General features: G+C 35.7%; 1 protein-coding gene and 1 pseudogene across 10 annotated transcripts in view; one reads left to right on the top strand and one right to left on the bottom strand.

Annotated features, from left to right (window-relative positions):
* ELF2 (E74-like factor 2 (ets domain transcription factor)) overlaps nt 1-14,573 on the bottom strand; it is a 94,912-nt gene that overhangs the window by 2,730 nt on the left and 77,609 nt on the right. For 8 of the 10 annotated variants that reach the window (XM_014548956.1, XM_014548957.1, XM_014548954.1 and 5 more), the window contains 4 exons: nt 11,744-11,830; nt 5,923-6,115; nt 3,330-3,677; nt 590-2,929 (listed from right to left, as the gene is read on the bottom strand). In XM_014548956.1, the coding sequence (XP_014404442.1) occupies nt 2,302-2,929; nt 3,330-3,677; nt 5,923-6,115; nt 11,744-11,830 (1,256 nt within the window). In that variant the 3' untranslated portion in view covers nt 590-2,301. Of the gene's footprint in view, nt 1-589; nt 2,930-3,329; nt 3,678-5,922; nt 6,116-11,743; nt 11,831-14,573 lie in introns of those variants that run through there. The other 2 variants (XR_001364313.1, XM_005877731.2) reach the window with 2 other exon arrangements.
* LOC102247685 lies at nt 6,458-8,598 on the top strand (annotated as a pseudogene).

Raw genomic sequence — 14,573 nt, 5'->3', positions numbered from 1 at the left:
GTGAACATGTGTTTCACAATTTAGACCATAAGTGTACTTATTCTGAAAGATGTACCCAAAAGTATTCAGGTAGAGCAGTGGAGGAAGCTAGGTAGTCCTGGCTTCACCTAATTAGAACCAATTAATATAGCATAGGGGGAATTACTAAAAATTTAAAGTTCCTTTACCCTCCATAGCACATGACATATTCGTAGCAAATGTTACCAAAATCAAAAAATGTCCGTGTTCCATATGCTCAGCACTTGAGGAGGGGTGTAGGTATGGTAGAGTATGTAATCTTTACCCTAGATCAGTATTATGGATGAAATTGCCGTGCAAAAAATACAGTTGGGGTGGGGGGTGGGGGGAGATTAACCAAAGAATTTATATGCATAACCAATGGACACAGACAATAGTGCAGAGAAGGCCTGGGGGACAGGGGAGCGGAGTAGAGGGGGTCAAGTTGGGGGACATCTATAATACTTTCAACAATAAAGATAAAAAAAAATTTTTTTTAAAGAATACAATGAATTGCCAGAGCAGAGTAGGGAATGTTTAAAAAAGTAGAATTTGAGATTAACTTTCAAATGGGATAAGAATCAGGTGAGGGTTTTTTTGAGCTTTTATTAAAAGGTACCATTAGGTATGTTTATGGAAAAGATAAAAAGATTACAAAGGGAGGTGTTAAAAAAAAATCTTTGTCAATTTAAGTAGTATCAGATGAAATGAACAATTAAAGGCCACAAAATATTAAGCATCAGTTTATTTAAATTTCTAAAAGATGTAAAAATAGACAACTTTTCTTTGTAATAGAAAGAGCATTAAGATGTAGAGTCACACGACCTAGTCCAGTGTGAAATTCGGAAACTCCTGTAATCCCTCTGGACCTCCAGTTCCTCATGTATAAAAGAGCCAGAATATTACTTGTTCTTCCTAACCTTCAGAAAGTATGATTGAGAAGCAAATGGTCTTGATTTAAAATATAAATTCTTTAAGTGTGGCCAACATTAAAATAGTAAATTCATTATGGTAACTAGAACACTATAGTTCAGGATAATAATTAGAAAGGAAGTGGCAACATGCAGTAATTTGCCAAATATTAATATAAAGAAAAAACAGAAGTAGGATTTCTTTAGTTGGAAAGGAGAAATAGGACCTCTATTCTTAACTAAAATGATGTCTCTATACTAGCTTTTGAATATTGTTAAAAATATCACCAGAGACCAAAATGCAAGATAAATTTCTATATTTCAGAAAACCTACTTGAATACACTTTGAAACAAGAGTACAACAAAATAGAATATACTTCAAATGTTGAATATACAAACTATTATAGTTCAAATTTGAACACTGGTACTTTCCCTCTTAAACTTCAACTAAAAAAAAAAAAGGAAAAAAAGAAAGAAAACTCCAGGTATTTAAGAATTACCTGACAAAAATTCATGCTGAGCCTTAACTTCCAAGTGACAGGAGAACAGAAACTGATATGTCTGCACAGATGACAGGGCTGAGTGACACAGGCATGTTACAGCAAAAGGCCAGAGCCAACTGTTAATTTGTCCACAATTAAGAAACTGACAGACTTAAACTACCATATAAAATGTTACATGTAAATTCTATAACAATACTGTGCTAGGTACAAGATTTTTAAAATTTTTCTTTTAATAAAAAAAGCTTTACACAAACAAGCCATTAGCTTATTTCAATAAAGAAAACCGAAAATTAGTCTAAGGCCTTTGTTTTAAATCAGCTTAAGCTATATGATATTTTATTAAAAAATCGCACTAGATCTTTTTTGCTATCCTCTTTCTGAAGCTTTTGGATCCATTCTTCAATTCACATTCTAAAATACCTACATTAGCAGAGTCTTCACATAGCACCAGTTAAGTGAGTTCTGTGTGAACACAGTAATAATTGCTGGTATGCATATAAAATGCATCAAAAATTGCTATATGTAACAATGAGATCACCCATCCCAACCCCTCCCCATTGAAAACTGTAACCTCTTACAGAATGTTAGTGTTCCAAGTCTTAGTGTAACTTGATATTGTAGTGAGTTGCTTGGTCCCTTTCAATCCTTTTTTATTGATGGGTTCAGTTGTTTCCTAGGTAAGAGGCAGTTTTCTGTCAGCATCTCAACATGTAGTTCATTTCCCACTGAAACATGGGACAGGTAACTTATTTCCAGTAAGTTTGATTGTTTTCCTATATGCATTAAAAATGTTTTAAAGTCTCCTTTTGACTTTTCTTGATGACATCCCTTGCAAACATTTATGTTAGTACTGTTACTAACAGTCTAAAGTCCATGGCAGAGCTGCTCTTTTATTTCTCACATGTCACGAGTCCTTCCGTTTTCATAGTTACGGGCAGGGCAATAGCTGAAGGGGCACTGACAACCACTACATGGGTCACTGTCTTATTTCCGTCTGCCGGTTTTTCTTCTTGTACCAGCTGCAAAGTTTTCACGTCATGTTCCTGCTTTATTGTCACTGCCTCCGATTTAACCTCTGGCCCTTTTATGACCGCACTGATCACTCGGGGAGGAGTCTGGCCAGATGCCTGTTGAGTAGGCACTGATAGCCTCATTACAGGTGCACCATGGGCTATGGAAACAGGAGTAAGTGCTCTCACAGCCAGTGGGGTTCCAACAATGTTAATGCTTCCAGATCCAGTCAGATTTGACTTCGTCTGCAGTTGACACTGTGCAAGCTGTGTAGCTGGGATGGTGATAATTTTGGCAGGCTGCATGGTGATTTTGTCTCCATTTTCAGTAGAGGCTGGCATCACAGTAGGGATTGTCTGAATAACTACCTTTGGAGAGGTTGCTGTTGTTGGACTAGTGCTGGTTATTAATGGTGCACCTGCATTAACTGACTGAACTGCCACGGTTGAAATTTTCTGGCCCAATGATGTCATTACAACAGGAACTTGCATTGCCACACGAACTGTCCTAGTGAATTAAAAAGATTAGACTATATTTAATGCTAAATTAGAAATAGGTTTCTTGAGCAAATGATGAATGCAAATACAAAATGCATAAACTAGTGCTCCCAAATTTTCCGTATGTACTGACAAACCCCTAACACCTAGAATATGAACTACCATGAAATAAACATACTTAGAAAACTAAAGCCCATATTAAGTTCCATCTAGAAAACCATAAAAATCAATCCAGGTTAAATGAGACATCACCTAGTTTGATAACAACAAAGTACATTTAAAATATCAGGTACTTGTCAATTCCTGACCAACAGTGGGTTCTCAGAATGCTAATATTGAAAAAAGAACATAGCGTTTTGCCAAGGAGTTTTCTAAAAAAGCAAATGCAACTAACAGTTTCCCTCACTTACCTTGGGGCTGCTGTTGCTGATACAGATGTGGTGGTAGTAGGAGACCTGGACGAAGCATCATGACCAGGGGAAGTGATATTCACAACTCTCGCTACTCCCTTCTCTGCTCTGGAGCAGTTTAGAGGAGAGGAGTTTTTCCCACCACGAACAGAGGTTGCTTTCAGGAGACTTTCTGCAGATAGTGACACTCGTTCTAATGACTTTTCATCAGTAGCTGCTGCCAAATCTTCATTGCAGGTTTCACTTTTGTCATCATCTATGACCACTATGTTTTTGGGCATATCCTTGAACTGATAAACAAGCCTCTGTCCTTCAACCTTTGCAAGAATACCCCTTTGGTAATAATATCTGTAAGGAAAAAGTACTTAATGAATCAAGTATATTACCTTCCCCCTCCAAAACAAACAAACAAAAACCACCATGAAGAATGGGTAATCCCCAACCAATACGCTCAATTAATATTTGACAAAGGAGGCAAGAACATACAATGGAGTCAAGACAGTCTCTTCAATAAATGGTGTTGGGAAAATTGGACAGATACATGCAAGAAAATGAAACTAGACCACCAACTTACACCATACACAAAAATAAACTCAAAATGGATAAAGGACTTAAATATACGACAGGAAACCATAAAAATACTAGAAGAATCCAAAGGCAACAAAATCTCAGACATATGCCGAAGCAATTTCTTCACCGATACAGATCCTAGGGCATTGGAAACTAAAGAGAAAATAAACAAATGGGACTACATCAAAATAAAAAGTTTCTGCACAGCAAAAGAAACCATCAACAAAACAACAAGAAAGCCCACTACATGGGAGAACATATTTGCCAACATTATATCTGATAAGGGCCTAATCTCCAACATTTATAGGGAACTCATACAACTTAACAAAAGGAAGATAAACAATCCAATCAAAAAATGGGCAAAGGACCTAAATAGACACCTTTTAAAAGAGGACATTCAGAAAGCCAAGAGACATATGAAAACATGCTCAAAGTCGCTAATCATCCGAGAGATGCAAATCAAAACAACAATGAGGTACCATCTCACACCTGTCAGAATGGCTATCATCAACAAATCAACAAACGACAAGTGCTGGAGAGGATGTGGAGAAAAAGGAACACTTGTGCACTGCTGGTGGGAATGCAGACTGGTGCAGCCACTATGGAAGACAGTATGGAGTTTCCTCAAAAAACTGGAAATGGAACTCCCATTTGACCCTGTGATCCCACTTCTAGGAATATATCCCAAGAAACCAAAAACACCAATCAGAAAGGATATATGCACCCCTATGTTCATAGCAGCACAATTCACCATAGCTAAGATTTGGAAACAGCCTAAGTGCCCATCAGTAGATGAATGGATTAGAAAACTGTGGTACATCTACACGATGGAATACTATGCTGCTGTAAAAAAGAAGGAACTCTTACCATTTGCAACAGCATGGATGGAACTGGAGAGCATTATGCTAAGTGAAATAAGCCAGTCAATGAAGGAAAAATACCACATGATCTCACTCATTCATGGATAATAGAGACCATTACAAACTTTTGAACAATAATAGATACAGAGGCAGAGCTGCCTCAAACTGATTGTCAAACTGCAGTGGGAAGGCCAGAGAGGGTTGGGGGGCAGAAGGGAGGGGAGTAAGAGATCAACCGAAGGACTTGTATGCATGCATATAAGCATAACCAATGGACATAAGACACTGGGGGGGTAAGGGAGGCCAGGGGATTGTCAAGGGCGGGGGGGAAAAAGGAGAAACATGTAATACTCTTTGTAATAATTTAAGCAATAAAAAATAAAAAAATAATAAAAAAAAGAATGGGTAATAACAGAAACATGCACTTATTTCTATATAATAAGAAGGAGCTCTTCCTGCCTGGATTGTTCAAATGGCTGAGAATCATGAGTAGGAATGAAGTTGGAACCTGGTGCTGTAGGCCCTATAACCTTGAGATATATAAAGTAGCAAAAAGTTCATTCTTAAAGGAAATAATCTAACCTAAATACAGACTATTTTACGAACACTGATAAAAATTCAACTCAGATTTATACATAGATTACAAAAACAATGATGTAACAGAAAAATAATTAAGCTGTGCTTAGGAGAGATTAATCTGTGGGATATGTGAACAGTGTCACATAAATAATGTACAAGGACCCTTAGTTAGAAAAATCCATGTACACTACAAGTTTTGTGGTTTCTCAAACTGACAAAACTTGAGAAATTTTCATGTCAAGATAAATTCATTATAACAAATTCACAAGAACTGAAGCAAATTAACAATTTGGAGACCTTCATTTGGGTTTAATTTTCTTAAAGGTCTGTAACTTAACTTTGTATTATGGAATAGTCCTAAATACAAAAGCACATTTTTCTGGAGAAACAGATTTTCCAATCATGTTGAATTTTAGACATCCAGACCAAACTCCTCTCTCCCCATCTATCTCCAAATCTAAGAAGCTTCTTTAGAATACCCTCCAAAATTAAAAGTTATCATAAATAAGGGATTTCCACAGCTAATAGACAATAGAAAGAGATGTATAAATTTTGTTTGAAAACTCGTTCCTTCATGCTCTTACCTCAAAGCTCGTCCCATGGTTTCATAGTTCATGTCTGGCTTGTTCTTATGCTTTCCCCAAAGCTTAGAGACAGCCTTTGAATCTACAAGCTTGAATATGCCCTTTTCTCTCTGAGTCCACTTAATATATCGGGGACAAGTATTTTTATCTTGAAGTAGATCTAAAAGAAACTCCCACAAGTAGGTTGTGTTTCCTTAGAAAAACAATGACAGACATGGATTAAAAATTCATTAACATCATTAAAAGCAATATTTAATTGTGCTGGATAAAAATAAAATCATTTACTACTTGTAAACGCAAATGTACTAAGAATCTGTCATTAAGTACTTGACTATATTGGCAATCTTTGTACTGTCAAATTGTGTTGTCTAGTAAGTGATATAAAGTATCTTTCATCATAACAAAATTCATAAATATACTTGTTTGCTGGATTTTTTTTTTTTTTTTAGAAGGCAAAAGGGAGGGGGATAGAAACATCGATGAGAGACAGATATCATTGATCAGCTGCCTCCTGCATGCCCCCCACAGGGGATTGAGCCTGCAACCCGGGTATGTGCCCTGACCTGGAATCGAACTGGTGGCCTCTTGATTCCTGGCTCAATGCTCAACCGCTAAGCTACACCAGCCGTGCTGTTTGCTGGTGTGTTTTTTTCTTTCTTTCTTTTTTTTGTTTTCTTAGTTTTTTTCTTTTGTTTGCTGGATTTTTAAAATAACATCCTATGTATGTTTCCAGTTATGGTACTAATATAATCAAGATCCTACATTTTATACTATCATGTATTATCCTAGCCTAGATTTTGAGTTCAATAAAGGCAAAGGCATAATGCATAGTACGAAGTGAACTTAGAATCATATTTATTTACAGATTTAAACTCTGAAAATTTATTTAAACTTGTTTTTTTTATATAAGCTCAAATTCTATGATCAAAATTCATCAATTAATTTATTGAAAAGGGATGTTTCCTCCCACCACATTCCTCTCTCTGAAATAAAAAAAAATATATACATGACTTTGAACTATATCACTTTCAACTACTATACATCAAGATGTACGGCTGGGAACAGCTGTGTTGGGGTGCAGAAGAAAATGGCGGTCTCCACAGGAGTTAAAGTTCCTCATCATTTTCACTTGTTGGAAGAACTTAAAGGACAAAAAGGAGTAGGCGATGGTACGGTTAGCTGGGGCCTTGAAGATGATGAAGATATGACATTTACAAGGTGGACAGGCATGATTATTGGGCCACCAAGGACAAATTATGAAAACAGAATACATAGCCTGAAAGTAGAATGTGGGCCTAAATACCCAGAAGCTCCTCCGTCAGTTAGACTTGTAACCAAAATTAATATGAATGGAATAAATAATTCCAGTGGAATGGTAGATGCACGGAGCATACCAGCAGTAGCAAAATGCCGAAATTCATATAGCATTAAAGTTGTACTTCAAGAACTAAGATGTCTAATGATGTCCAAAGAAAATATGAAGCGTCCACAGCCACCAGGACAAACATACAACAATTAATTTTAGTGGATCTCAAACTTGTCTTAAATCAACAATCTTCTACTCATATTAATGTCTTGATTAAATATCACAATGCAAAATACCCCCACATTAAGTAAAAGAATGCCAGCTGATAAATATGACCTGGACATTTGTAAGAACATATTTAATATATGTATACACATTATGTTTTCAGGTAATAGGAGAAAAAATGCAGCACAATTTTTTTAAGGCACTGTCATTTCAACATAAACTGGAGTATTCAAAATAGAATTCAGGTTTACAAGATGAAGTATGGTGATTTTTACTAAAAAGTAAAAATCTCAAGAAGGAAAAAGAAATGGCATCTTTATCCATTTTGCTTAGTGAAAGATTCAATTTAAATTGTCTAAAGTAGCAGGTACAATGAATATTGTCTCAAATTGTTTTAATTTTTGAAGTGGTGTGGGTGCTGACTACCAGTAGTATAAAAAAATATGTCCAGGATTGTTTTGATATCTATATTTATAATAAAAAAATGTCATGGGGAAGGTCAATGAATTTCTGTTAAAAGCTGTTTGTGTTACATGTAAAAGACATGGTAAATATTTGTTTAGTCTTTGACAAACCATGCACTTAAGTTGAAGTGAAATCAGCAAAAAGGAAATAGGTGAATCGATATGTGATTTTTGAGATTAAAATTAGTCTTAAAATGTGGATCATGTTCTCAGAAACTGTGCCATTTCTATTATATTGATATGGTATATGGAAAGTACCTTGCTGAGGTAGCAAAGATTGGAATTGTAGGTCTTCATCTATAAAATTCTTATTGTTTATCATGTTTTGTATGCTTCTTGTGAATTGGAATTTGCAGAGTATTTTAGAGAATTACTTAATTTTTTCTTTGCAGAAGGAGGAATCCCAAGTATTATATATTAAAAAGATGTTTGAATTTTAGCAATTTTTATAGAATTATAGATTGTAATTATCCAAATATACATTCTGTTTTTGATTTATTTTTTTTATGGTGACACTTTTTCTCCCAATGCTTTTATTACTGACTGGGATTAATTTATCCATTCCACTTGTCTTTCACTTTGGCATCTGTGTAATTCTGAACTGATGTTCTGCTTTTACCAAAGTGAGAGGTTTTAAGTAATTGTTTTTCATTTCAAAGCACTAGGTATACTACTTTGTTGAAAATAAATACTCTTTTCTTACGGGTTCACTGCACAAAATAGAAAGGTGGTCAGGTAACAAGGACAGATTTCTTAAACATGCCCTGACATGTTTTTGTCAGGTTCATTCATATCTAAAGCTTTGAGCTACTTTTCTTATCATTAATATATTAAAGTCAGTGATAGTTTGTCTAAACTTTTAATTTCAACATGGCTATTCTATTCTAATTATCAAAGATGTTTAAAATAACACATAGAGAATATATAGATACAAATTAGTGCAGGTATAATTTATTAAAATAGGTTTGAAATGAACTATTACCTTGGAATACACTCTGAAAACTTTTAAATTGTTAAGGGAGATTAAGTTGAAGATTGTAATTATCCAAATATACATTCTATTTTTGATTCATAACTTTTTTTATGGTGACACTTTTTCTCCCAATGCTTTTATTACTGACTGGGATTAATTTATCCATTCCACTTGTCTTTCACTTTGGCATCTGTGTAATTCTGAACTGATGTTCTGCTTTTACCAAAGTGAGAGGTTTTGAGTAATTGTTTTTCATTTTAAAGCACTACGTATACTACTTTGTTGAAAATACTCTTTTCTTACGGGTTCACTGCACAAAATAGAAAGGTGGTCAGGTAACAAGGACAGATTTCTTAAACATGCCCTGACATGTTTTTGTCAGGTTCATTCATATCTAAAGCTTTGAGCTACTTTTCTTATCATTAATATATTAAAGTCAGTGATAGTTTGTCTATTTTATTAATTTCAACATGGCTATTCTATTCTAATTATCAAAGATGTTTAAAATAACACATAGAGAATATATAGATACAAATTAGTGCAGGTATAATTTATTAAAATAGGTTTGAAATGAACTATTACCTTGGAATACACTCTGAAAACTTTTAAATTGTTAAGGGAGATTAAGTTGAATCACACTGATGTCATATACAGGAGTCTGATGGTTACTGATGGTCTAAATCAATCTCTTTAATAACTTCTTTTCCACTTCGAAAATGTGTCTTATCATACATGGGGGAATTATTATATTGGTGAGCTAAATTATTCATATATTGGTGGGCTGAGACTCTGGGTACTCCTTGATCTTTTGTCCTCTTTCCTTTCCCCATATCCACTAATTGTGAAGGTTTTTTTTATTTTTCCCCCTCAAGTATATGTTTGAGTTGGCCCTGTAATGTTTATTTCCCCTTTTTGTTTTTGGACTGTGGATCTCTGCTGAAATCTGCATGTGAAAGCAAGATCCATTTTGCATGTCACAATCAAGATGTACGTGGCAATCTAAGACACACTAGTTGATTATAGAAGTTAATGCTGAACCACTCTTAATTGTAGTAACATTTCTAAGACAACAGTTTTAAAGCTATTTTTCGTTTGTCTGTTTTGTAAAGGGGCTAATGTTGTAGGAGTGTGTGGTATTAAATGAACTGTAAAACTGCATTTGAAAATTGTTTAAAAAGCTAACAGATGAGCCTTAGGGGATGATCTTATATTAATAAAGATTACAAAAAGAAAAAAAAAAGAAAATATGGGACAATGTTATTTTGTTTATGACCAGGGGATTATCAGGTTCTATGAGCAGATATAGTACAAGTGAGCAGAAAAGTTATTCTGGAAGAAATTTTTATAGTAGGGATTTGAAAATGCTTCCGGATCTGCTCAATTAGACTCATCTATAATCCTCAGGTTATCTTGAAATGTTCCACCCCACTTCCCACTCCCAAGTAAAATTAACAAATTCTATTTCTGGTTTTAAAGAAAAGAGAACTCAGAAAAAAAAAAAAGCCTTCTCTAACAGACCAGGTAGTTCTTTAAGCCTACTAGTATGTAGAATTATGATAATAATTCAGGTATATTCTGGCAATCTGATAACTAAAAATTTATCACTTTCACAAGTAACTGTTTTCAAATTGAATAGCTGGGTAATTTTGGATTAATGTATTCAAATTTATTCTATCCCCAACAGATGATAATTCTGAAAAAGAGAAAACACTGGCTGGATTTTTAATCCAGGTATGACTTTAATAATTTTAATCTTTACATTACACCACGCTGCCTCAACTTTAATACAGGGCAAAATTTTAAAGAAAGGTAATTTCCTTCTGTTTCTTTGTGATGGGGTGGGGCCACGACGGCAGCAGCAGGCAAGCAAGCTACCAAGGACAGGGGTGTAAGAGTGAGCACCTCCTGCCAACCCAGAACCTCTTGGGTGGGGCCACAACATTAGTAACAAAGAAACTGAATTTCTGGAGGATGAGGCCCAGAAATCAGGATTTTAAAAAGATTCCCAGGTGATTCTAATGTGCAGCCAAGGTTGAGAACCACTGCTCTAGAACAAGCATGTCAAACTCAAAGGCTAACACGGGCCAAATAAACGAGGCATGCAACCTGTGGGCTGAGAGTTTGACATGCTTTCTCTGGAACAGCTCTTAAGAAGGGTGTACATCAGATTCCACTTAAGACCTTTTTCAAAATAAGTGCCTACCCCTTTGCACTCCCCTCTTGTATCCATGGCTACAGAAACTCAGGTGGACAGGAGTGGGCATAGAGTTTGAAAAGCTCCCTGTTAAGTACTACTGAAGACAGTACTGTCCAGCCAGGGTAGCTCAGTGGTTAAGCGTCAACCAGGAGGTCACAGTTTGATTCCCCGTTAGGGCACAAGCCTAGGTTGTGGGCTCAAACCCCAGTAGGGGATGGGCAAAAGGCAGCCAATCAATGATTCTCATCATTGATGTTTCAATCTCTCCCCCTCCCTTCCCTTCCTCTCTGAAATCAATAAAAATATATTTAAAAATAAAATAAGGAAAAAATAGTTCATTACCAGCCAACCAGTATTACAAGTAATATAAAAGTGATTTATTTAAAAAGAAGAAAGAAATAAAAAAAAAACACAGAGGAACATAGTTTTTTTGTTTGTTTGTTTTGTTTTGTTTTTTTTAATTGTTTTATTGCTTAAAGTATTACAAAAGTATTACATATGTCTCCTTTTTTTTCCCGCCCTTGACAATCTCCTGGCCTCCCCTACCCCCCAGTGTCTTATGTCCATTGGTACTGCCACATGGGCACATACTAGAAATATTTCAGCTGACTGAAAAAAAAATCATCTTGCCTCCAAAATAGCCTTCCCCAAATTACCTTTTCCTTCTCTGGGTTTCTTCTTTATACCCAACTCAGGAGACCCATTGGAAATTGGTGATTGCTGGGTCTTCGGTTTACGGCCAACTGAAAAAAATAAGATAATGAAACCATACATTAAAAACAGTAATAATAAGCATGATTAGCAGATTCTTTGATAATACATTATTCATGAAGACGAATTTGTATATTACTATATTCGGTATATATAAGAAGTCTCACTTAAGAAGAACATTAAAAGCACTTCTACAATTTTAGATTACAGCAGTTAGTTGGTAGTAATCTCAATGTATAAGTCAGGTACTACTAACCTATTATTTACATGCTCAGAGCCTCAGTTTGCTAAACTTTTCCAAGAATGTGGCAATAGAAACAGATTCTACAGCAAACTTTTTTTGTTTTCTGTTCTAGATGATTGTTACAAAAAGCTTTACCTAGTTATTGCAGAGGACCTAATAATCTCACAATCCCTTTGAGTTCAAATGAGAAAAGGTAAAAACTATTGTTTTAAACACTCTCTACTGCTCTGAGCCAATCAATTCACCAGAATTTAAGCATAAGTGTTTAAATATCCCTCAAATATGCTGGTATACTATAAAGGTAAGAAAATCTTCCAACTAATTATGTCATATGTCTAGTAAATGTTTGTCTTCTGTGTTTTTTTAAAATATTTTTATTGATTTCAGAGAGGAAGGGAGAGGGAGAAAGAGAGAAACATCAATGATGAGAGAGAATCACTGACTGGCTGCCTCCAGCACACCCCACACGGGGGATGAGTCTGCAACCCAGCGCCTGTCCTGACTGGGAATGGAACTGTGACCTCCTGGTTCATAGGTCCACACTCAACCACTGAACCATGCAGGCTGGACTCTAGTAAATGTTTATGTCCTTACTCTTGTTTCTCCTTGCTTCTGTCAGAAGGCTCCCTCAGACTAGCATCCATAATGAACAGAAAAGCAAGAGCTATACTTCTCTACCCTAAAGAAGGCATAAGCCTGAAATGCACTGTATTCAATTTTCAGCACTGATGAATGAATGCTGGCAGGTTAAGAGAAGCCTCCACAAAGAGATTGGGAATATTCACATATATTATCCAGTAGTCCTCCCTTATCTGTGGGAGATAACTTCAAAGATCCCAGGTGGATGCCTGAAACTATGGAAAGTACTGAACCCTATATACACTATGTTTTTTCCTATACATACATACATACTTTTTCACTTAAAGGAAGCACTTTAGGGCTTCTCTTTGGCATATCTCAAGTGCCAACATCACTACTCTAGTGCTTTAGGGCCATTATAAAGTAAAAATAAGGGTGACCTGAACACAAGCATTGTGATACGACAGTCAATCTGATAACCGAGACAGCTACTAAGTTTAATGGGCAGTGAGCATATATACAGTGTGGAGATGCTGGACCAAAGGATTGACGTCCAGGGCTGGAAGGCTCAAGATTTCATCACACCACTCAGAACTGTCTGCAATTCAAATCTGATGAATCATTCATTTGTGGACTTTTTCATTTAATGTGTTCAGACCTGGGTTGACCATGGGTAACTAAAACCAGGGAACTAAGTTTAATGGGCAGTGAGCATATATACAGTGTGGAGATGCTGGACCAAAGGATTGACGTCCAGGGCTGGAAGGCTCAAGATTTCATCACACCACTCAGAACTGTCTGCAATTCAAATCTGATGAATCATTCATTTGTGGACTTTTTCATTTAATGTGTTCAGACCTGGGTTGACCATGGGTAACTAAAACCGTGGAAAGCAAAGCCAGGAATGTGGAGACTGCTGTATTTTCAGAGATCTTTGATGTTACTATTGCTGTTTTGGGGTGCCATGAATCACACCCACATAAGCCAGTGAACTTAATTGATAAATGTTATGTGTGTTCTGACTTCTTCCACTAGCTGATCCCCATCTCTCCCCTCTCCTCAGGCCTCCCTATCCCCTGACACAAAATATTGAAACTAGGCTAATCCTACAATGGCTTCTACATATTCAAATGAAAGAAAGAGTCAATCAGTGCAGCAAACTTCATTGTTGTCTTATTGTAAGGAATTGCCAGTCACCACAACCTTCAGTGACCACCACCCCCATCAGTTAGTAGCCATTAACATCATGGCAAGATCCTCCACCAGCAAGAAGATTCCAACTTGCTGAAGGCTCAAGTGATGGATAGCATTTTTTAGCAATAAAGTGTTTTTAATTAAGGTATATACATTGTTTTTTTTAAGCTATAATGCTATTTAATACACACTTAATAGTATAAATATAACTTTTATGTGCACTGGAAACCAAAAAATTTGTGTGACTCACTTTATTGTAATGGTCTGAAACTAAACCAGTAATATCTGAGGTATGCCTGTATATTATTACAGATTTTGTGATTGTCATACACTGGGATTTATTTTGTCACTCTACTCTTCATTAGCAAGGACTATTTTCAACCAAATAAAGAACTAAATTAAGGTACCTACCTTAATTCATATCTTCAAATGCATAAATACTATGATCTAGGATTTCATTATGTTAATTCTAATCAATAAGAAGTATGCTTTGCCAAAATAAAAACAGCAAGTTCACTGGCTTCCTTGTTAAAATAGAATTTAATTTCTCAATGTAATGATATTTATATGTACAAATCAATCAGTAATAATACAGACATCTTTACTGTATCCTACATCACAAAATAGCCCACTTCCTTAATGGAAAGGTTAGCCCATAAAGCAGTGGTTCTCAACCTTGGCTGCACATTAGAATCACATGGGAATCTTTTTAAAATCCTTATTTCTGGGCCTCATCCTCCGGAAATTCTGTTTCTTTG

Source organism: Myotis brandtii, unplaced genomic scaffold, assembly GCF_000412655.1.
Source record: "Myotis brandtii unplaced genomic scaffold, ASM41265v1 scaffold53, whole genome shotgun sequence".
Taxonomy (NCBI): Eukaryota; Metazoa; Chordata; class Mammalia; order Chiroptera; family Vespertilionidae; genus Myotis; species Myotis brandtii.
This window is presented reverse-complemented; position numbering and strand designations above follow the sequence as displayed.